General features: G+C 38.6%; 1 protein-coding gene and 1 pseudogene across 3 annotated transcripts; one reads left to right on the top strand and one right to left on the bottom strand.

Moving 5' to 3' along the window:
• Positions 1-1,103: 1,103 nt before the first annotated feature.
• RIMOC1 (RAB7A interacting MON1-CCZ1 complex subunit 1) lies at positions 1,104-22,039 on the bottom strand. Of its 3 annotated transcripts, none has more exons than XM_068535289.1 (7): positions 21,732-22,039; positions 16,788-16,894; positions 14,749-14,892; positions 13,478-13,609; positions 11,840-11,954; positions 5,936-6,218; positions 1,104-4,951 (listed from the first exon to the last, which is right to left on the bottom strand). In XM_068535289.1, coding segments are annotated over exons 1-7 (882 nt in total). In that variant the 5' UTR covers positions 21,832-22,039; the 3' UTR covers positions 1,104-4,950. The 3 variants fall into 3 exon arrangements, with proteins under 3 accessions (XP_068391390.1, XP_068391391.1, XP_068391389.1); XM_068535290.1 differs by having other exon boundaries at positions 6,032-6,218; XM_068535288.1 differs by lacking the exon at positions 1,104-4,951 and having other exon boundaries at positions 4,958-6,218.
• LOC137755119 (protein FAM136A pseudogene) lies at positions 16,940-17,383 on the top strand (annotated as a pseudogene).
• Positions 22,040-23,873: the final 1,834 nt, after the last annotated feature.

Here is a 23,873-nt window from a genome sequence, read left to right as displayed (position 1 = left end):
TTGTCACTCAATTATTCTGGTTCATGTAGCATCATGGTATTTTTCAGCATGATGAATGAGGTATCCCAATACATAGAACTGGCCATTAAGGAAAATAATAATAACTCTTTTGAGCTCTTACCATGTGCTAGGCATTGAACTAAGCACTTTGAACATTAACTCATTTAATAACCTGTGAAGTAGGTATTATTATTATTCCTGTGTTAAACAATAAAATGCTAAGGCACAGAAAGGTTAAATAATTTATATGGAATCACACAGCTAGCAAACAACAGAGCTGGGATTTAATCAGGCCTCTACCCATATTCCTAACCACTAAACCACCCTGTCTGAAAGTTATCAGGACAAGAAGAAATAATACTGTCAATATGTTACCAAACCAAACTTGGGTCCATTTGCCCTTATGCAGTAAAGCCAATCTATTGACACTAGGTTGTGGTGAAGCAAAGTGCAGCATCTACCTCAGGCACCAAACAAGGAGCATGCGCAGCTAATGCTCATAAGACCCAAATTCTCTGATGGCTTTCAGAGAAAGGTTTTTAAAGACAGGGCGAGGGAGAGGGTTGCAGGGTGCATGGTCAGCTCGTGGACACTCTTGACTGGTTGGTGGTGAGGTAATCGGGAGTCAGCATCATGAACCTTCTGGTTCCAACCAGTCTGGGGTCTATGTGCTTGTGGGCAGCATATAGTTAACTTCTTCCACCTGGTGGGATTTTCAGTATTTGCAAAACAGCTCTAACGATATGGCTCAGAATATTATCTATAACCCTTGAGGAGGAGCGAAAGGTCCTTAACTTTGTTAATGGTTAAACCATTATTATTTTGTCCTGTTTGACTGTTTTCCTTTGTTTCTGCATTTTCTCACTTCTCTGATTAAATTTATTTTTGGAACCTGGGGAAAGCCTAGGAGGCTAGAGTTTTTCTATAAACAAGAGGCAGGTGGAGGACATGGGGGGAGCGGGGGAATCTGTCCCAGAAAGGCCCCATAGCGTCCTGCTTCATTACAAATCGTAAACTAACATGATAAAAGTTTTCATTCTGACACAACACTCAGATATAAAAGAAAACAAAGATACAAATATGGGACTATGGTTTTATTTTTTTTTTTTAATTTTATATGCTCCAAATATTTTAGTTGGAAATTTTCACTAGAAGTAGGAAAACAAAAAACAGTAAGCAACAGCAGCACAAATACATAATGCATATTTTAACTGTGGATACATTAAATGTATGTTAATGTAATACTTCCATAACATGATAGCTCATATTGTGTTAAAAAAAAATAATACAAGGAGGTGATACTAGAGAACTATGGAATCCTGTATTCTGTGGCAGAAGGGGTATCCTTATGGGAGTCAGAAAAGGAGCCCTGGAAGGTGCAGAGAGAAAAGTGACAAGCAATCTAAAACTAGCATATAAGCCAGCTGTGGGTTTTTAAAAAATGGCATTAAAATGAATCTCCCACTTTAATGAACATCAGAGAATTCCCAGTGGGATTGACTGTAAAGGCAGGAATGTAAATTTTATTGTGGGGTTTTAGCCAATGACTCTCACCTCACTCTACTGTATGCAAACAAATAAGGGAAAGTCTTCACTCATGATCTGGACCTTAATCAGCATCAAACAATTCACAGTAGCCAGAAACCCTATAAATGCAGCAAAGCAGACAAGCCTTTAACTAAGTCTCAAAGCCTAGATAACATGAGAAAATTCATAGTGGAAAAGAACCATACAAATTTAAGGATTATGAAAAATCCTTTAACAGAGTTTAAGTTTTAGTAACCATCAAAGAGTTCAAAATGGAGAGAAACTCCAAGTGTAATAAATGCTACAAGGTCTTTAGGTTATCACTTACCCATTAGTAAGGCCCACACTGGAGAGAAACCCTTTAAATGGGATCAAAATGAGAATTTCTTAGGTAGTGATTCATTGTTTAATTCAGCATCAAAACTTCCATAAGAAAGAGAAACTTCATGAATATACTGAATGTGCAATGGCACATTGAATAGTATTCAACCAGAGGGGTAGACCCAAATGCTGAAGTAGACAGGTGCTTAGAGGTGCCTTCCCAACCACCCTAAAAAAAACAGCACCCCTCTCGACTCACACTAGCCCCATGCCCTGCTTTATTCTTCCTAGCACTCATCACTCACCAAGCTACACATTTATTTCTTAAAATGCATTAACTTCCTCCACTAGAAAACAAACTCCGGTGTTTTACAAAGCTATATACTCAGTGCCTAGGATAAAACCTAGCATGTAATAGGCACACAATAGTTGTTGATGAGTGAATTATAGTAATTATAGTACTTTCCTTATGTAGAGTATTTGGTATCTTGAAGTTAATCCATTCTAAATGGAACAGAACTTAACATAGCAGGCTTTAACACATACAAAAATGTACTGCCCATTGTTTTGTTAATACATCACAGTAAAAAGCATTGTAACTGTTATGGTCTACAAATTATTCTCCAATTGTGTGGGGTATGAAAAAGTGGTACGAAAAGCACCCAACAGTACCGCCATTAGTGTACCAACCAGTGAGAGACCCAAGTGGTTCACAAGGTCATGAAGACAAAATGGAGTTCCCAGCTTCTGAAGAGAAAGCTCTCTACTTTTCTCTAGTTCTAGATCTAAATAATACTTTACTCCTCTGAGGAGTAATTCCCTCTTGGCCTTGTCAACCACTGGTACAGAGGTCACGGCAGTTTGGAATCCAAGGGCAGTAACCCTTTTGGGGCAGACTTCGGCACTTAAGAATCATGCCTCTTATTAATTCAAAAAACATTACCAAGGGCCTACCATTCATTAAGCACTATGCATAAAGATAAATTTTTAAAATATGGAGTTTGCCAACTCATAAGAAAAATGACTATGAAGCAATGTGATCAGTGTGATAACATGGGTTGGGGAAGTTTCAGGGAGCAGAAGCAGAGTAACATGTAACGTTGACTGAAAAGGGCTGGAAAAAGCCTTATGGATCCAGTATCACTGGAGCTGAGTCCTGAAGGATAAGTAGGTATTCACTTGACTACAAAGAAGGGCAAGGCGTTCCAGCCAGAAGTAACGAGGATACTGAGGAAAAAAAACACACAGCACATTGGGGAAGGAACTAGTACACTTGTGATTGATCATGATTCTCCAAAAAGGGTGGGGTGAGGGTGGGCAGTCTGTGATTTAAACCTTTATACTTAGAAAGCACAAAGGTATTTTCATAGCAAAACTTGTAAAAGCTAAGTTAAATAAAAATCTTCTTAGCTGTGTAAGGATAAACAAGGAGACAAAGGCAGAGATAGGGAGAGACTCTCCTTGTCCCAAGCAGCTCCATCAGAATGTTGATCAAAAATGAGCCTAAGGAACACTGGACTAGAATATGATCACACAGGAAGAGCTGCAGAGATGAGGCTGGCAAGGTAGGCAGAAGAAAGTAGGTTACAGCATTCTGTGTTGCCCTGCTTTGTGGAAGATCGAAAAAAGAGAAAACATGAACCGGAAAAGATTTTAGATGAAAAGGATTAGTTGTTTGAACATACCAAATTTAAAATTACTACGGGATGTCTATGTGAAGATATTTAATAGGCAGTTAGAAAGAAGGTTTAGAGAGCAGAAGCTGGGATTCAAGCTACAGGTTTGGGAGTCAGCCTAACATTACAGGTGATAGAAGCCATGGCTATCAATAACATCACATAAAAGTACAGCTGACCCTTGAACAATGAGGGGGTTAGGGGTGCAATCCTCCTGGCAGTCAAAAATCTGAGTATAACTTTTAGTCAGCCCTCCATATCCGCGATTCCTCTGTATCCGGAGATGCAACCAACCGCTGATCATGTAGTACTGTAGTATTTACTACTGAAAAAATCCCACGTATAAGTAGACCCACATAGTTCAAACCTGTGTTGTTCAAGGGTCAACTGTATTTAGAGTAAGTAAAAAAGAAAAAAGGGAGAAAGAAAGTAAGGAAGGAAGGAAAAAGGGGAGAAGAGGGAGGCAAAAGAAAAAAAAGTATTCTGGAAAAGAGCAATAAGTACAGGATATTGGCAGAAAAAAGAGAAGCCCCAGGGGAAATGAGGGAGCCGGCAGAGAGGAAACGTGGAGACTAGTCTTCAGCATGAAGCAGGATACCTCTTCTCCTCTAAAAAGGGGGAAAATGAGTAGGGCAAAGCGGGTAAGCAGACACTGACCTCCTCATAGTCTCTATTTTCTGTAAGACAGGACCAAGAGCCATGTGCTAGGGGAGGGAACAAAGGGCCAGAGGAAAGTGATGAGGCAAGTCAAAGGTTTGGATTAGCCACAGTGGGAAAGGGACAGGGGCCACACTAGTAACAGATAAAAGGCTCACGCTGAGGGCTCTTCTAAAGCTGAAGGCAAGATACTTAGAGTGATTCCACTTTAAAGGAGCTGCAGGAACTTCACATGGAACTCAGCATCCCAAAAAAGAAGGTAGAACGATAGGATTAATTCAATGCTGAGGGACTGCAGAATGATTAGGTTGAAAGACCAGGGGAAGATGGATTTGAAGGGACTGTGAAGAGCACGTCATATGGTGCCCCATAAGGCCAAGGCTGGACAGGGAAGGAAGAAAATCTGAAAGAGGCTGATGGTGAGGAGAAAAGGGGGCAGCAAGAGGAGGAGGCTATGAGGAAGCTAAAGAGATAGAAAAGAAATGAAAGAGAGAAGAATCAATCAAAATGAGGAAGTAAAAAACTGGAAAGATAAGACTGTCACTAGCTATTGAAATTTAAGATTTCAGAAAGAGAAACTCAGGATGGTGATATTCATGTTGAGGCCGCGGGAGTTAAGTTCCTGGAATGTGATGAAGTCAATGGCCCAGAGGTGAAGGATATTGGCAAGGTATCAGACAGATCATCCCAAGACGACAACAGGAACTGAGGTAGACAGAAAGACTGTCAGCAAGATACCAGGTTGGGCTCTTGGCCTTTAACACTCACTCCTACAATTAAAGACAAAAACTATTAAAATTTCAAAACATGAAAAGATGTGCTCTAAAGACATAAGACTAACGGCAGACTAACCTAACTTGGTTCTATCTTCATTACTCATTTAATAAACCATGCATATTCTTTTAAACAAAATAGGAAAATCATTTTGAAATTTTTATAAAATGCCTAATAGACTAAAAATTTTAAATGCCATTAGTACGTGGTGAAACAAACAAAAATTCTTTTGTGTAGTCTTCCATTATTTATCTTATTCTGGAAATGGTACATGGATATTAGTCACAATTTTTCATTTTGCCAATTTTTATATCTATAGCATATATACAAAGCAAAGAGGGGACTTGATTTTAATCTCTGAAGTGCAGCAAACTTCAAGACAGGGAGATTAAAAAATAATCTAAAAACAGGTAAAATGTTCAATTTTATGTTATGTATATTGTACCACAATAAAAAAAAATCTAAAGTAATAGAAAAAAAATCTTTAGAGAGATAAATTGGATTTTTCCTTAGTATCAGTTACAGGATATCTGTAGTTCAGAGTGAGTTAGAATAACATAAATGCCATTTTAGAAATTAAAGAATCATTCCTTCACAGGTTTAAGAATATATAGTGAGGGACTTCCCTGGCGGTCCAGCGGTTAAGACTTTGCCTTCCAATGAAGGGGTTGCAGGTTCGATCCCTGGTTGGGAAGCCAAGATCCCACATGGCTCGCGGCCATAAAACCAAAACATAAAACAGAAGCAATAATGTAATAAATTCAGCAAAGACTTTAAAAATGGTCCACATCAAAAAAAATCTTTAAAAAAAAAAAATATATAGTGAAAGATGGTGATGGCATTTAAAAAAGGGTAACCATGCTGGCTATTTTTATGTAGTGTAATGTTCCTAAATTCAGTATCAATATGTCTTCTTTTCTGGAACTTCCATTTCCTGAGCCTTTTTGTTTTTCTGTTTGAAAAGGACTAGATGAACTTACTAGTTAGTGTGATGCTGAAAGAAGTTTAAAATTTGTTTTGCATTTGTTGTATTCCATTCTTGTTCTTTCAGGGGTCCTTCGCACACAGATACATACTTTTTCAAAATTTTTACTCCTACTTCTCGGAAATCCAAAGGTTCTTTGTGTGTAGTGTAGCTTGCTCCAGAAACACCAGTATCCACTTCATGATTTTCTGGCTGTTGATCTGCACAATGCTTCAATCCCCAATAACACATTTCTCCACTGTACATCATAGCCAGCAAATGAATGTCACTAAATATTCCTGGGAAAGTCATTTAAGTTGAGAGATTAGAATTTAAAAAGAAACCCCTGTGATTAAGACTCTAATAAAATCCTTTCACATCATTAAGCATTTTCCCTTCTCATTTAACAGCTATACTTAGAAAAGCCAAATATCACTAATACAATCCTCATTCCATTGGCACTTCTATCTCTATTTTATCTATAAAAGAGGCCCAATCCCACCCTCCCCAAAAAAAGAATTATTTTTAAAGAATCATATAGGTCAGTGTGTTAATCTTTCTGGTGTTCTCTTTAGGATCTCTTTGAGAATCTAATCTAAATCGATGGAACCTCTCCCAGAACGTACATCCCATATTCCGCATACAATTTCAGAGTACTCAGAGATTCCCTCAATCCCATGCATGAACACAACTTTTATTTAGGGGTATACTCAGGATCAGTAATACAGTTCCTATATTTCTACAGCAGGGTACAGAGATGATCCTGCATAATCATGTCCCTTAGATTCTAAGTTACCAAAGATGTTACATTGTATCCAAGATGCTTTATGTTCCCAGGAAAAAGGAATACATTGCAGGATTTCCATCAAAAGTTGAAAGCGTGCTTATTATGGAAGAAGGTGATTATATAATTAAACATTTATGACACACAAAGTATATTAATTTGATATAAAAACAAACAGACCTAGAATTGTAAAGATCTGGGGATAAATTATCGACTTTGTACAACTCACCAAAGCTCTTTAAACCTCAGTTTGTAAAAATCAGGATTCCACATGCCCTACTTATTTCATGGAATTTTCTTAAGGAACACATAAAATAAAAATGCATAAACCATAACGTGCTATTAAATTATATGACTATTTAACTTCTTCAAGTCATAAAATACAAATAAATGATCTATTCTACTAGACAGGTACTTGTGTGACTAGAAAAGTTTACCTCAAATAAATGAGCATCATAATCTCAGTTGCTCACCTAATATGGCTCATCAGAAATGACTATGATAATACTAGAGATATAAAAATAGAAGAAAAATTTAGTTTCCAAAACTGTTATAGTTTGTATTAACTTGAATCTATTGCAAGTTTTTGGTAGTCTCAGAGTTTGTCCCTACAGGTAACCCTTCACCTCACCTCCAATTCACCTTATAAATAGTAGCAAGAGAAGGAATAAGCTTAGCAGACGAACTGATTCATTACACTGTTATATCAACAAAAGAAATAATTAAGAGCAGAATCTGAGGCTTGCATTCATGAAAATACGATGGGCTACACTCTATTAATTATGCTTTCTATGTATAAAACAACTCAGTAAGTACAATGCATATTACCCATAATCACTTCTTGTCACTTCATTTCTTCACAGTTAAAAGATCATAAACCTCAGAGAAAAAGCTAGAATAGCATTAGATGTTATTTAGAATATAAAAAGAAACAGACCTAGAATCAAGAGGATCTGGGTGTAAATTATTGACTTTGTGCAACTCACCAAAGCTCTTTAAGCCCCAGTTTGCAAAAATCAAGATTCCACATGCCCTCCTTAATTTCATGGAGTTTTCTTAAGGAATAGTTTGCTATTTTTTCCAAATTAACGATTTTCACTGCAGAATTATATTTCATATTAGATAGGACATTTCACTGAATTCATATCCTTTTTCATTTTTGTGATCCTACACCCTAATTATTCCTCAAAAGACTGGTAGAGGGGAGTAAGGAGATAGAAGCAAAAATGAAGAGAAGGTTGAACTTTTAAGCAGACTAGAGCCTTAGGAGGAGGAGCTGAAGTAAGTCCCAGAAAATGAAGCCACTTGGGAAAGATGAGAAGTGTTTGCTTAAGGGAGAGCTGGCATCCAATTTGTGCCCAACTCTAAGTTAGCCTCGTCCTTTATATTAACAAGGAGTGATGGTTAAACAAGGTACACAGATATCCTTTGGAAAGGTGTTTCTGAGGAGAGAATGAATAGCTATATGCTAAAGAGTGGTTCTCAAACTTTAGCCTGCATTAGAATTACCTGGAGGATAGGCTGAAATGCTGATTGCTGGGCCCCCACCTCCAAAACTTTCAGATTCAGGTATGGGATTGGGTCTATGAATCTGCGTTTTTAACAAAGTCCTAGGACCCAGGGTGAGGCTGCTGGTCCATAGACTATGCTAAACTACTGTACTGCATTAAAATACCAAAGGAAGAAATGAACAACGTAAACATTACATTCTCCCTCTGTACTCCCCCAAGGAATCCATTACTCTGTAGCTATAGTCTTTTTGCTGCTACAAATTTTCCTTGGTATTTTTTCTGCTAATGCTCAGCATTGTTTTCAATAAAATACTTCATTTTGCACTGCTCATATCCTTGGTGAACACATCAAGAGAGTGCAGGGTGCAGGGAGGAAGAGGGTGAATAACCCATGAAGTAAAAGTGATGGCAGAAAGATGACTTTCACAGGAAAAAAAAAAGGTGGCCAGACTGGCATTCTCTAGAAGCAGTGATGTCTAAATCTGACTGCAACATAATTACGGTAGGTTATAAAAATAGATTCCTGAACTCCACATATTAAATCAGAACCTGCCATGTGATACACAGAAATCTGTATTTTGGGGCACTTCCCTGGTGGTGCAGTGGTTAAGAATCTGCCTGCCAATGCAGGGGACAAGGGTTTGAGCCCTGGTCCAGGAAGATCCCACATACCGCAGAGCAACTAAGCCCGTGCGCCACAACTACTGAGCCTGCGCTCTAGAGCCCACAAGCCACAACTACTGAAGCCTGTGCACCTAGAGCCTGTGCTCCGCAACAAGAGAAGCCACCGCAATGAGAAGCTTGCGCACCGCAACGAAGAGTAGCCCCTGCTCGCCACAGCTAGAGAAAGCCCGGATACACCAACAAAGACCCAACACAGCCATAAATAAATAAATAAATAAATAAATTCAGTTAAAAAAAAAAAGATAACATTAAAAAAAAAAAGAAGAAAAGAAGAGAAATCTGTATTTTTAAACAAGCTACCCAGGAATTAGTGATGTCAATTCAGAGCTGCTCCTTTAAGCCACCTGAAATCCAGGTTCTGGGCTAAGCTATGAGCCAAAGGCTGTTGGGAAGGGGGCTCTTTAGTGGCATAAAAAGGGCATAACCCAAGGATGTGCACAGCTGAACAATCTTTTAACCTAGTTAACCCCAGAGTTATCCTGACAAGGCTATTTTTATAAGGGCCCACAGAAGAATGAACCATAGAAATGAGATAAGAAGATTTACTGAATACATTACCTGGTAATTTTTAAAAGCTGAAAACTTAATGGCATACAGGTAATGATCAAAGGACAAAATGATTATCTCACCTTGGAAAACGAAATAAAAATCATACTAAGTATACACTGTTTTGAGTTTTATGTAAAATCAGGTAAATTATCATTAAGATCTGGCCACAAAAATATTTTGATGATTCATAGAACTTTTCTAATTGGTACTAAGAATTATTCCGAATTATGTTTTTTATATTGGCTAACAAAAAATTTAAAAAAAAATTAGAACCACTCCACCAGGGCCTTAAGAGTAATTTAGCCTATGAAAAGTAGGCTTCCTGGCCTCTAATCTACATCTTGAGGAATGAAGTAGGGAGGAACAAACTGCTTTAGATGAGAGCAAGAAGTCAGCACCTAAAGAGGACGGACTCCCGTGGCAAAACTGCTAGGGAGTCGATATTGTTTTGTTGTTTCCTGGAAAAAAGAGACCCTTTCTGTGCCTTTGATTCCCCTGTTGAAGAAGCAATGGAAGATAGAGGTGAGTGTAATCAATTATAATCCAAGAGAAGACACCAGTATCACAAGCATCGTGATAAAAATATTCTAGGCCCTGAGAATATATGACTTTATGACTAGAAATGGGAGAATAAGGGAAATTGGTGACTTGTGCCCTTTTCTTTGGTTCTAAATAAGCTTTAATGCCCATCTCTGCTTTTTCTTTTAAATCAATCCATGTGGGTGAGGAAATTTTAGAAAGATCATTTTTAATGCAGCTAATCGGTTCACTAGTTACCTGGAATAAATACTTCCCACAAATAAATCAAAACACCCCATGTTTGTCAAAACATCACGCCCACTGAAGGAGCACCTTATATTCATGACAAGTTTTTTTAGGACAAGCTACTTGCCTGAGTAAACTGAAGGTAACAACTTTTGGACAACAGTAGCCAGTCATATGTTATTGGCTCTTAAATCATGGTGTTTTTTTTTCTGTGTGATGTTTTCTAATAGAAAGGAAAAGCCTATAGAAGCTAACAAAGGAAGAATTAAAATACACTTATATAATTAAAACACAGAATTTTCCCTAAGAAGTTCTCTTCTTCTTCCCCATGTTTGAATTTTCCCCATCAGAATTTCCCAAAATTTCAGATAAAGCATAAAAGAAAGTTTACACCAAGAATATAACATCACTTGCCAGCTATGTGACCTTATCAGGCTTATCAGGACCTCAGTTCTTCCATTTGTAAAAAGAGACGCTAAAAGTAAGTGGTTCTTCCCTCTCAAACCTCAGTCTAAAACCTAAATGATGCTCCATATCCAGTTCCTAACATCTTTAAGTGCATATAAGTTTGTGACAGAAACTAGCAGTTACCACTCAATAGTCATTCTTCCTTTCTTTCTTAGTAAAGAGACATTATTTGGGATGGCAATGTATCATGTAAAGGGCTATACATCCCAGATTCCCTTGTAGCTATATGAAGCCATGTGATTAAATTCTGGCCAGTGAAATGTAGGTAGAAGTGTTCTAAGTGTTGTAACAAACTTGAGAAGGATGAAAAGAAAGACTTGGCTGAAAGAAACATCCTTTTGCCATTCCTATGGACTGAAACACAGGTGAGACAGAAGGAGCTCCAGCAGCATCTTGAGATACTGAGAATGGAAGCAATGTCCTCAACAGGGATGCATGTTGCACAACTCTGGCAAGTACTGTTTACATGCATTCTATATAACTCGCCTCCTTCCGAAGCTGTAGGGCTCCACTTTGAAAGACGATGGAGGAAAAAGATAGGAACCTGATGATGTCATAAAGCTACCATAACCAGCTCTAGACCTTTTTGAAGTGAAAAAGCAGTAAATTTCTCCTTGTTTAAAAGTTACTTCCAGTCGCAGGACTTCGCTGGTGGCGCAGTGGTTTAGACTCCACGCTCACAGTACAGAGGGCCTGGGTTCGATCCCTGGTCAGGTAACTAGATCCCACATGCATGCAACTAAGAGTTCGCATGCGGCAACAAAGGAGCGCGCCAGTCACAACTAAGGAGCCCGCCTGCCGCAACTAAGACCCGGTGCAACCAAATAAATAAATAAAATAAATATTTGAAAAATAAAAATAAAAGTTACTTCCAGTCTCTGTTACAAGTTGCTGAACCTAGAGCAGGATCAGGGCTTTGTGGGGATGCAAAGTAAGTAAAAGCAACATGATATATTACTGTCCCTAAATTACTAAGCAGAGATTAGCAGTATTTTTCTATATTACGTGAGAAGATTTTTTAATGGTTTAAAAAGTCCTTTTATTATTTTTTTGACTATAAGGTAACCTGAAATTTATTTCAAAGTTAAATCTAATAAACTTCTTAAAATTTTAAAATGCTTTAAAACACTTAGAAAACTACAAAAAGAGATCACATTACCTTCACTCAGTAATTTAGCTGTGTCTAGGTCTTGGAAAGAAACTCCTTCATTTAACTGGATGGGACACCGAAAATTCAGCATCTGTAGCAAGTAACTGATTCCATCAACAAGGTACTAAATGAAAGTCAAAGACAAAGAATCCAAGTATTAGATGCAGAGCTGTAGAAACTTCAAATGTTAATATTTTTACTCAAGAGAATATTGGCTAATATACAGATATATCATATGATTATTATATTACAATATAAGGACCTACTACCCCAAAACTTTTACAAGTATAACCCTCCAATTAGTAAAAGAGCATGGGAAAAAAGAGAAATCATTAACCAAGAACACATGATTCAGTAATATACTTGTCAAAAATGTCATCAGAGGGCTTCCCTGGTGGCGCAGTGGTTGAGAATCTGCCTGCCAATGCAGGGGACACGGGTTCGAGCCCTGGTCTGGGAAGATCCCACATGCCGCGGAGCAACTAGGCCTGTGAGCCACAACTACTGAGCCTGCGCGTCTGGAGCCTGTGCTCCGCAACAAAAGAGGCCACAATAGTGAGAGGCCCGCGCACCGCGATGAAGAGGGGCCCCCGCTTGCCGCAACTAGAGAAAGCCCTCGCACAGAAGCGGAGACCCAACACAGCCAAAACTTAATATAAAAATAAATAAATTAGGGCTTCCCTGGTGGCGCAGTGGTTGAGAATCTGCCTGCCAAAGCAGGGGACACGGGTTCGAACCCTGGTCTGGGAAGATCCCACATGCCGCGGAGCAACTGGGCCCGTGAGCCACAACTACTGAGCCTGCGCGTCTGGAGCCTGTGCTCCGCAACAAGAGAGGCCGCAATAATGAGAGGCCCATGCACCGCGATGAAGAGTGGCCCCCACTTGCCGCAACTAGAAAGCCCTCGCACAGAAATGAAGACCCAACACAGCCATAAATAAATAAATTAAAAAAAATAAAAAAATAAAAAAATAAATTAATAAGAAATTGGTTGACATTTAAAAAAAATGTCATCAGAGCAAGAAAAGGTTAAAGATAATAAAGATGTGTTAAAAAACTTGTTAAAAATATGGATGTACTTTATTACAATTTAGAAATATTACGATCAAACTTTTACATCTGAAAGTGTGACCTCTCATTTGCAGACCCACATAAACCATGTGTACAATCAACCTAAGTTAGGAAGGATCCTTAGTGATACAAATATTAAGACAGGATCTTTGGATTTACTGATTTGGCCAGAAGAGTCAAGAAGAATCAGAGGGCCACAATTTCCTAGGAGCAGGGTCATGTGGGATCTTTAGGAGTGGCCTGCTGATAGAGAGGCTCACAACCAAGTTTGTTTTCTTCAGGCCAAAAATATGCTTAGAAATTAATACAGATTATCTATCTTGCAAGATAAAAAATAAAAATCCAGAACTTAAAAAAAAACATATAAAACTTCCCAGTTTACAAAGGGCTTTCACATGTTATCTTATTTAATCTTCACAGTAATTCCAATTTGTTTAAGATTACATAGCTGGTTAAGTACAGGCCTGGAATGCCAACCCAGGCCCTTTGATTCCTCTACTCTTAATCCTGTACTAAACAGCTTTTGGAAACCTACAAATGTCAACAATCAAAAATGTATGAGGAATGCTTTTTCACCTTTTTAAGCAAGCTAGATTTTCTTGTGAGCCATTCTCTCCTTTTGGTCAGAGAATGACAATACATGTAGAGTAGGGCTCCTCGTCTCCAAGAGAGACATTCCAGGAGTTCATCCCCAAGCAAATCGCAGTGCTGAAATACAACAAAGACATAGCTAAAAAGAGAAACTTCGTGTCTATAAAAACCAAAATTAAATTTCAAAATATTGAGCAATTAAAAATACTCATTTCACAAAATTTGCTCTTTACTTAGCAACCTACACAGGAGTGCCTTACTCTGAATCAATTAGAAATATAGAAATCTATTGCTGCATGAAAATTAAAATAACTACTCCAATTTACAAATATTTCTAGAAAATTGATGTTCAAGTATTTTAGTAGCCAATTCGCTAATATATTTGAAATATAAGTATTCCATAATCTGACGGAAAAAATAAGTTTTCAGAAATCTATGTTACTTGAAACAATTTCTACTATTGCTAAAATAAAACAATGAAAAAATATACCCAAAAACAATTTTAATAAATCAAACTTTTACTATGTGGTATCATTTAAAACTTGGGATTATTTGTTTCTACAGTTAGCATTCCCTGATAAACACAAAGAGCAACAAAGATATCTACATAGAGAAAGCCAGCGGACAGTTCAAGATGAGAAATTATTTGCTTGAAAGCTAGAGACAAAAATCTTGGAATCATCTAAATAGAGACAGCAGTAAAAACAAGTTGTCAAGCAAAGACAAACTACAGACTATCAGAGGATTAAGGAGATATCTTTGGGGAGTGCCTATGTTTCCAGAATGGAAGAGAGGGGAGATGCTTGAAAAAGAGCAAGAGCAAGGCTTCTTAGAGATGAAGAGGAGCATGCAGGGTCTCCAAGGGATGGGGTGATCATTGGTAAGAAAGGCAACAAATGTCCAGGCAGAAGAAGACTGAAAGGATGAGAGATGTGGTATTAGGTTACTAGGGACCTTCAAGAAAACACAGCATCTGCAAAAGTAAAGGGAGCAGAAACAGCAAATGTGTATGTTTAGAAAATTACTAGGCACTGTAGTTACAATATAATTCCATCAAACAAACATTCTGAAACATATTTACAAAAATATGTACTTGAGTTGTGACATCAGTCTGAAATGTTCAACTCTCTTATGTCCCTCCTTCAATCTTAATTTAAAACAAAGATACATTTAAGAAAAAAAAATACATATTCTAAAGGGTAATACAGCAGTAATCAGCAGCATTCCACCATAATTCATAGTTGTGCAAAACTTACTTTTGGATGCATATTATTTTCTTTAACCAAAATTTCTGGTTCTGAAAGAAAACTGATCAACTCTTTTACTTTTTGTGAAGAATCTTCAGGAAAATCTTCATCTACTAGCTTGTTCTCCTCAAAATACGTCATGTCCAAAATAGCCTGAAGTAAAAGAGAAAAAAAAGTATAAATGATTTCAACTCGAATGAATAATTCTTATAGTTTAATCTTACATATATAGATACTTTATTAGACATTTAAATCTTCTAGCACAGTATTTAAATTTAAGAAGTAGTCAAAATATCTAGCTATAAATATAATCTAAGATGAACTTTATAGTATACTTCATAGGATTTTTCTAAAATACTGAATTAAGATAATCTAGTTTCCCTCAAAAAGTAAAATGGGTATTTATGTTTTAATTCAGATAAGCTAACTATATGCAATATAATTATGAAAAGTTTAATTATTATAGTCTTTGCTATTTGTACATATATACTTCCTGAACATTTTCTAAATGCCTGCCATACCAAGACAAGGTCACTACCTCTAGTTTTGTATACTGAATCTTCAAAGGATTACCGGTTTCTCAAATGAAGCACCAGCACTTTAAAACTACCCGATCCTTTTTCTTTGTTTCATCTACTGGACTAAGACTAAGGAAACTGAGTTCTGGTATCAGTTCTACCTAACTAACAAAAGACAAGTCATATTTTATCTTATTTTTGGAGCCTCAGTTTCTTCATTGACAAAATGAAGAAACTGATCCAAATGCCTTTCAAAGTCCCTTGCTTTGAGGGTAAAATGAATGAACATATGTAAACACTTCGAATGTTACCTAGCACACAGCACTACTTAAGTGTTAAGTGCTCTTGTGCAGAAGGCCTAAGCCAGGAAGGGAGAGATCATCATCCTAAGGAAAATGACCTGTTGATTCAGAACCATAAGTAAGATCCAAAGGGGTTTAGGGAATTTTAATCTATATTTCTAATTCTTTTGCCTTATTCTTAGAAATAAGTTAAAATGTTTAGAACTCTCCCATGTGAAAGAAACGAGACAAGCAAGGAACCTTCTGAAAGAAAAGAGAGTCAGGCAAATTTCTCCCAAATTGTAACAGCTCTCAGGGGTTTGTGGGTAGTTGTTACAGGCTCATTCAACCACATTGGAAGGCAGAAACCATCTCCATGTACCTCCTAACAGAAAGCAAAGTGTCAGGCACCTAAGTGCTATGAATGTGCATTTTGGAAACTTGACTAAGTTTACTCTATTTCCTATAAACCACTTCACCTTTATTATCCCTTGGGAATCAAGTAAGGGCATACGAAGCACTCTGCCAACTATAAAGTGCTATACAAATATTAGTTACTATAATAAAAGTATGTTTCTTTTTTTTTTTTTTTTTTTTCTGCACTGCACGGCCTGCGGGATCTTAGTTCCCTGACCAGGGATCAAACCCATGCCCCTTGCAGTGGAAGCATGGAGCCTTAACTGCTGGACCACCAGGGAAGTCCCTCAAAATTATGTTTCTTAGTGTCCACTTGCCTCAGCAGTGTTTGAGAAAACTGAGAAAACAGATCTTATCTGTAGAAAGGTCTGAATTTGAAAGGAAAGTAAAAAAAGAAGGGGGGAACAGAAAAATCTTATGGACTTGCATAACAAAAGCACAGGTAGTCAAGTTGAGAATCCAAAGGAAAGGTGAATTTCAGGGGAAAAAAAATAATCAGAGCCCTTATAGAAACCTCCATTCCCTCTGACTAACCTTTCACACCTTGGAAATTGCACATTTGAGTGTTCTGCTTAATTATCTATAAAGGGAAGCAATACTGTTATCTGCAAGATTTTTTTCCTTTTTTATCAACACATCCAATAAACTTTTCTTCTTTGTAAGGATACTGCCTTACAGCTTCAAGTCTATATGCTTTATACATACAGTTTTTTTTAACACAAACACTTTAAACAGAGAATAAACTGCTTTCATTACACCTACATTTTGGAGTCAACCCTCTTAAATAAGCAAACTGCCTCAACAACGTCAGAAGCCACATCTGTTTCAGTACCTGTGTGTAAAGTTCAAGAAGATTTGATGGATTTGAACATTCTTTGTCTTCTCCACACAGAAGTTTCAATTTTTCTAGAGCTGCAGAGGCCCGAATTAAAAAGTGATCTATAAGAGATAAAAACATGATTACTGGAGCAGCGTGGGGCCGTCATGGCACAGCTGCAGCAGCTCCGGGCGCAGGAGGCGGTGGACTCTATGGTGAAGAGTCTGGAGAGACAGAACATCCGGAAGATGCAGGGCCTCACGTTCCGGTGCAGCGCCGCCTGCTGTGAGGACAGCCAGGCGCCCACACAGCAAGTGCACCAGTGCGTTGAGCACTGCCGTGCACCTCTGGCTCAAGCCCAGGCCCTGGTGACCAGCGAGCTGGAGAAGTTCCAGGACTGCCTGGCCCGATGCACCATGCATTGCAACGACAAAGCCAAAGATTCAATAGATGCGGGGAGTCAAGAGCTTCAGGTGAAGCGGCAGCTGGAGAGCTGCGTGACCAAGTGTGTGCATGACCACATAAACCTCATCCCAACCGTGACCAAGAAGATGAAGGAGTCTCTCTCATCCATTGGGAAACAGATGTCTGCTATTGGCCATTGGGGCTGAAGGCAGGAATCTATTTAAAAAGAGGAATGGGGATTTGGGTTTTCTAAAGTTTATGAGTGAGGAAATTAAGGATGGCAGCAAGTTTAAGGCCTAGGTCACTTGCCTCTGGACACTGGTTCCTCTGTGTTTGAATCCTAGAAAGTGAAAAAACCTGGTGCTAAAATTTGGGTCAGAGATAGCACAGGAGAGTTTTTGTGAGCCTGAATTTCATGTGGCAAGTGCTTATCCTGGCAACAGGGAGTCTCCCTTGTACCAAACCACAGCACTCCAAGGTACCAGATTCTCTTAGTACACAGATATCAACAGGCTGGCAGGTTCATCTGACCTGCTTATGATTGGGTGGAGTGTAAGGAGAGGTGTTTCTATTTGTTGCCAACCTCCTGTTTACCAGAAGGATCACTACAACATTCTCCACAAACTGGAAATAAAACAAAATCCATGAGGTCACTAACTTAGAAGGGGAAAGGGGGACTTCAGGGGATTTGTTTTGCTTGGTTTTGTTTTATATACAAGGGCGTGAAGTTACTTTAAAATGCAGAGTTGACAGAGGTAGTCTGGATAAAAACTTTGAAAGGGTCCTTGCGGATATTCATTTCTGGCCATCAAGATGTGGATGCACATTTCTTACAATTCTCACATATTACGTCTTTCAGCCTGGAGACCCTGCAAAAATATAAGAAGCGCTATCACATTGGTAGGGGAAGCAAACCTTCCCTCTAACTGGCAGCCATGATGGGCCCTGAGGGTGTCTGCAGCAGAGTCAGCTGAGTGACAAGACAATCTTGCAGTGATACTCACCCTTGAAGGGAAAGGGGATTTTGATTGTGCTATATGCTAGTACTGAGGAATGAACAGCAAAAGAGGAATTGTTAGCTGCGTAATTAAGAGAGTTATGAAGTACTGGCCTTGGAAAAATCTTGTTTTCATAAAACAAAATAGAATGAAAGCCTAAACCCAGTATTGCTTACTTTGCCCCCTGTAATAACAGAGTTCTGTTGAGACAATCCCCTGGCAACATGAAGGTCAAAGGAGAAAAAGTAAGCAACTCAGGGGCAAGCTGTGACTCCTTTAGGGCAAAAACAGGGACAGCCCTCCGTTACCAGATACCACTTTTGCAACCTGCGTTGTTCTTGACCCAGTTCTGGCACCTTATCATTTTATTAAGGACCTTGTGTTTTTACCAAATTATTACTTGAAATGATAATATAGCATGTCTGTTTGCTGTTTCAAGACTGTGTTATATTTTCCTAGTGGTTTGGTTTTAAAAATAAATAAGACTTAATTTTTCTTCAAAAAAAAAAAACAAAAAAAATGATTACTTAACATAGTTTCAGAGTGTCATTTAAATGAAAAAAGTTACATATCTAAAATGATGAAATGAAATTATTACAGCGTGGTAATAATATCTTTTGTAAAACATGAAGTACATCATAATGCCTAATCGTACTTAAATTTATCATGGAAATTTATTCTTGAAAGCTGGACTGAAAACTTTCTAGCTTCAGTTGCCACTTCTTAAGTGCAATCTGTATTTTCATAATGCTTCTTTTATGATGCTGACATACTCAAAATGTTTAAGCAATAAATTTAAAACCTGTATTGGAATAGTACAAATAATATACATAAATCTACAGAAAGGACTTCCACTAAAAACTTGTAACTTCATAAATATATTCTCCAAAAAATAACGTGATTGATTAAATCAAATGTCTCATAAAATGTAAGCACTCTGAGCAATTATAACTTTATAATTGTGTTTATGTATTTATGTATGCAAATAGCTGTTACAATTAAAATTACACAAATTTCCTGCATACTTTACTCCTTTAAAAACCTAGAAATGGGACAAATTACTTAATTCCTTCAAAACCTAGACAAAATTAAACTAAATACTTCTGATATACCCTCTAAAAACAACTCCCCCTCACTTCCCTTCTACATTGTCTAATTTCTTCCTTTTCTCTTATGTCATATTCCCTTTGCTTCGATGTTTTCACTTTTTCTTATGGATTTTTCCTCCCTAACCTACAAAGCGTCCATACCAAGGTGCCATCCACACTTCTGCATCATCTCACGTAGCCAAATTTAAATATGCCCACCATCAAGACGCTTAAGTTCCTAAGTGTGCCCCTCTGTGGCTTCCTCCTGAAATATATATCCTTTTCCCCTCACTGGCAAATGGAAAGAATATGTAGCACTTGGTGAGGGTCCATCTGATCCAGCCTCAGCACCTACACAGGTGCGTAAGCTGCTCAGCGTTGGAACAAAAGCAACATCAGTTTAAGCTGCGTCTGTTGGCAATAATACGATGACTTTAAGTTTTCCCTGGTAAAGCCTAACCTGTATCTAAACCAGATTCTGAACGCTTTAAGGTCCACTATTCACCTAAATTGAAAACTACTTCTTTAGCACTGCCCTCTTATCTCTCCTCAGCCCAGAAGGATCATCCACACAGCTCAGAAAAAAAAATTCTATTGTGAACTAAATTGTATGAAACATGGTCCTCCTTAGGTACTTCTTAAAACACTGAGTTGATATTTTCTTCTTAATTTGCAGGATTATTTTAAATGTAAAGACTTGCACTGAATTCACTGAACCACTGCTGAAGGAGTATCTCATATGAATTCCTGACATAATTAGAGAGGTGGAGGGATAATGGCTCACAATTTTAGAAAATTTTTATGAAATGTAGTATTTTTCCTAACCATTCAAAGCAGTGACTGACAAGGCAAAGACAAGTGATTCTTACATAGTCCCTGGAAAAGGTCCCTCTCATGGTATATTTCCATAAAGTAAACATACTATGCTTGTACAATGAGAAATAAAGGAACAAAAATTGACCAGAGGTAAAAAGGAGAGTATTCTTAGATGAACTAGTATCTGGTTGTATCTGATCTAATTTAAAGACAACAGGAACTATCAATCCCTATAACCTAATATAAATATCATTAAAGGACAAATTTTGGGCGCATATTATTTTTGTGCTATGGGAAAATACAAGTTCAATTCAAATACATGCAACCATGTTTTAAACTAAACTTCATAAATATAAGAAAATCTTGCTAGTAATACTGATGAATAACTCATAACGTGGACCACTATTATTTTAATTCCAGTACACTTCAGAACTTTAAAGCCTCCAAACAAGAATATATACCACTTTACTTTTATTTTCAGCCCTCATTCTAGACTGGATTAAAGAACTCTTCCATTAGAAAATGAGACTGGCTTTTGGGTTCAATGGTAAGTGAATAACATACATTCTTTGTCTCTTTAGACTGATTCTAATGGAGTTGGAGTGGGGTGGAGATCACTGAATAGCTTACTTAGAAGTAACTTAGATACACTTCCAGGTACAGCTACTACTGTCCATGAACTAACTATTCATGTGATTCACTTACCACAAACCAAAAAAGAAAACAGCTTCAGGGTAGTCTGTGGGTTTTTAAAAACATACCCCTAAGAAAAGAAAATCCAGCAAATAATCTTCACTGGAACTAGAGCCATTTTATCATGGACCCTATTCAATAAATTCACCAACTATTCAATCGCTTGGGAAAACGTTCCACTACTATTTTCCTATGGGTTCGATGACAATGAGACAGTCCACAAGAATTTTTAAAACTGTCTATCTGTAGTAAAAGTGCAAAACTCAAAAAGAAATAATGTAGAAACGTACAGGCAGCTGATAAGTATTGAAAGAGAACAAAAGTCGAAGTAATTCTCCGTCAGTTTTTCAAAGGAAACCGCTTAGACATTTCCAAAAAAGTATTCTAGTACTGACAGGGCCCTTGTGAGACCTGAGGTGATGAATGTGAGAGAATCGTCTAAATTATACCAATGTAAACCTCTTCTGTATTGTTTACAGCTGAGTTTAGAACCCAAAACATAACACAGAAATTTACAACGAAGCAATGAAAAAGTCGAACTGTTATACACGCCTAGCTATCTCTACTACACGCAAAACCATTACTTATTTGCGTACCATCATCCAACTTTAACCACTCATTTAAACTTCCATGTGTATTTCCATCCAGATCTTGCCCTTCTCCCAGTTGCTACCGAGACAGTTAAAGACAAGCAGCACTGATATGACTGAGATTTCAGCGCTTTTCATGGGTTATGAAAAATGGGGTCTCGAAGCAAACGCCTTGCCTTAAGGCGTTGTGAGTTCTTGGAGGTGGACCAGCGACCCCGCAGCGGGGGCCAGAAGGGCAACACCTTCGGCAGTCCTGGCCTGGGATCCACACGGACAACAGGCCGCAGCCTCAGCCCCTACGGCCGTCGACCGCCAGCTCTGAACAACCGTCCGCCCGCCCGCCTCCCTCCCTCTCCTCGGCTCCCTCACCATCTTCGCCGGCGGCTTCACTAAGTTGTTGTATGTGGGCCTGAGCCAGGTCCCCGAGCTCCTCCAGTCGCCTCACCACACTGGAGCCTGAGCCCGCCATGGCCACAACGGGCGGGCGCGCCTAGCCACGTGACTGCGCCGGCCTGCGGTCACCTGATACCCCGGCGTCGGCGGGGAGTGGGGGGGGGTGGAGCTCTCCTGATAGGTGGGAGGGGACCCCAGCTGCAAAAGAGGGCAGGCTCAGGCCCGCACAGGTTGTTCCGGGTTATTTTCTTCCTTCTCGGAATTCTCTCTCCAGAACCCTGAGCAGCAGGCCGACTTTTTTGGGGGCGGGCGTGACGTCAGGACGCACCTCCCCTCCTCTAAACCAATCGGAAGCCGCTCATGTCCTCACGCTAATCCAATGAGAAGCCAGATCTCTGGGTGGGGGTGGGAGGGGGGTTGGCGGGGGCTCTGACTAGAGAGTGCCGCAGTGGCTGGCTGTTCTCTGCCGTGTGTCCAGCGCTGCAGCCGCAGTCAATAGAGCAGACAGGAAAGTCTGAAAATAGGACTGTCTGGTTTTGGTTGCCTAAAATGTGGAAAGCCTGGGAGACACTGCTTTGGGAAAGATCCCTGGTGTTCTCCCTCCTTGCTGCAAGTAGTAAATCATTCCTTCTCTGGTTTAAAAAAAAAAAAAAAAAAAAGACTGTCTCTCCGGGAGAACATCCAAGTCTCTAAGAGGTTACTGTGCGTCTAGGTGGGGACCTCCAAACACTGGTGGAAATTCCCAGTCTAAGCGGTTGAGTGTCGCTTTTTTAAAGTTTAATTTTAGCAGCTGGGTTTGTTTTATTTCTGGTCTGCTCTGTCTAGCTCACATTTAACATATTCATCATCATCTCACGTCCAATAGTACAAAAATTTTGCATTTACAAAAATTTCTATTGCCATACATCTGAAGACCCTGCCTTAAAGCACTTCGTGTGAAAAGTTCATCCTCTCAACTGTGAGTTTCAAAGCACTCAGGAGTCTAACTTCCACTTTGCAGTCCCTATTTTCTTGCCTCTGGTCAAACAAATCTTTAACTCGTTTTTTTCGTTTTTCAATTTGACACAGTATATCTTGAATAATCTCCATCCTATCTTCTTTCTTATGGAAAATAGTTTTTTATTTAATAGAAAATACTAAAAATAGGTGCCAACTAAAAGTTGTCGCTTGTCATCTGTTGCCATTCTACAAGAATGAAGTCACTAGCCACTGTAGTCGCTGACCTTCAACACACTCTGAAAGAAGTTCAGGGTAGAGATCAGAAACGAGGCACACTGTACTCTGGGAACAACTGCAGAACAGACCTTCAGATAGTTATATATTTTCAGGAGAAGATTTTGTGAGCCCAATTTCTTGTGTCTTCTCATTTCTAGAAAACCAGTAAAATCATTAATGGAGACATCTGCTCCTCGTGACTAGCAGCAACCTTCTGCCAAAATGTGTGCTTGACTGCACATATCCCCCTTCACTAAAATCATATATACACTGACAGTTCCTCAGAGCTATCTACAGTCCAGGCTATAGTCCTCATGAGGCCCCAAATAAAACTTAACTCACAACTCTCACGTTGTGCACTTTTTTGGCAGTTGACATAAGGAAATAGTGTAATTGACCACAATGACTTTCTAGCTGAGCTTTGTAACACCAGTTTCTTCCTCCTTCAATTCTCCCTAAACATAGGGAGCAGGAATCAGGTATTAATTTTGTATCCTCAGGGATTCCTACAGTGCCTGATATGTAATAAATACTCAGGAAAAGTTTATTAATTAAACAAAAACTTCATGTTATCTTGTCAATATATTACTCTCTAATCAGGAAGCTGAAGGCCAGGAAGGTTGCATTATGTGATCAATGTGGGCTAAAGAATCAAAATTCTTATAAGCATTTGACATCTCAAAATGCCAAACCTCACTAAGTATATATATTAAATAAAATTTACAATTCCAGAGATTCATTAAACAACCATGGACTTTCAGCGGGAAACATACCTGACACTGGGAATTATTGCTCAACTGATAGTAAGTGTGTGCATGTCTTCAGAGAGAATTGGAAGGGATCTGAGAACATATAGTACAGCTCCTCATCTCCGGGTGAAGAAACTGGACAGAGTTTAACTAT

The sequence above is a fragment of the Eschrichtius robustus genome, chromosome 2 (assembly GCF_028021215.1).
Source record: "Eschrichtius robustus isolate mEscRob2 chromosome 2, mEscRob2.pri, whole genome shotgun sequence".
Taxonomy (NCBI): Eukaryota; Metazoa; Chordata; class Mammalia; order Artiodactyla; family Eschrichtiidae; genus Eschrichtius; species Eschrichtius robustus.
The sequence above is the reverse complement of the archived record's forward strand: the minus strand, read 5'-3'. Positions and strand labels throughout refer to the sequence as shown.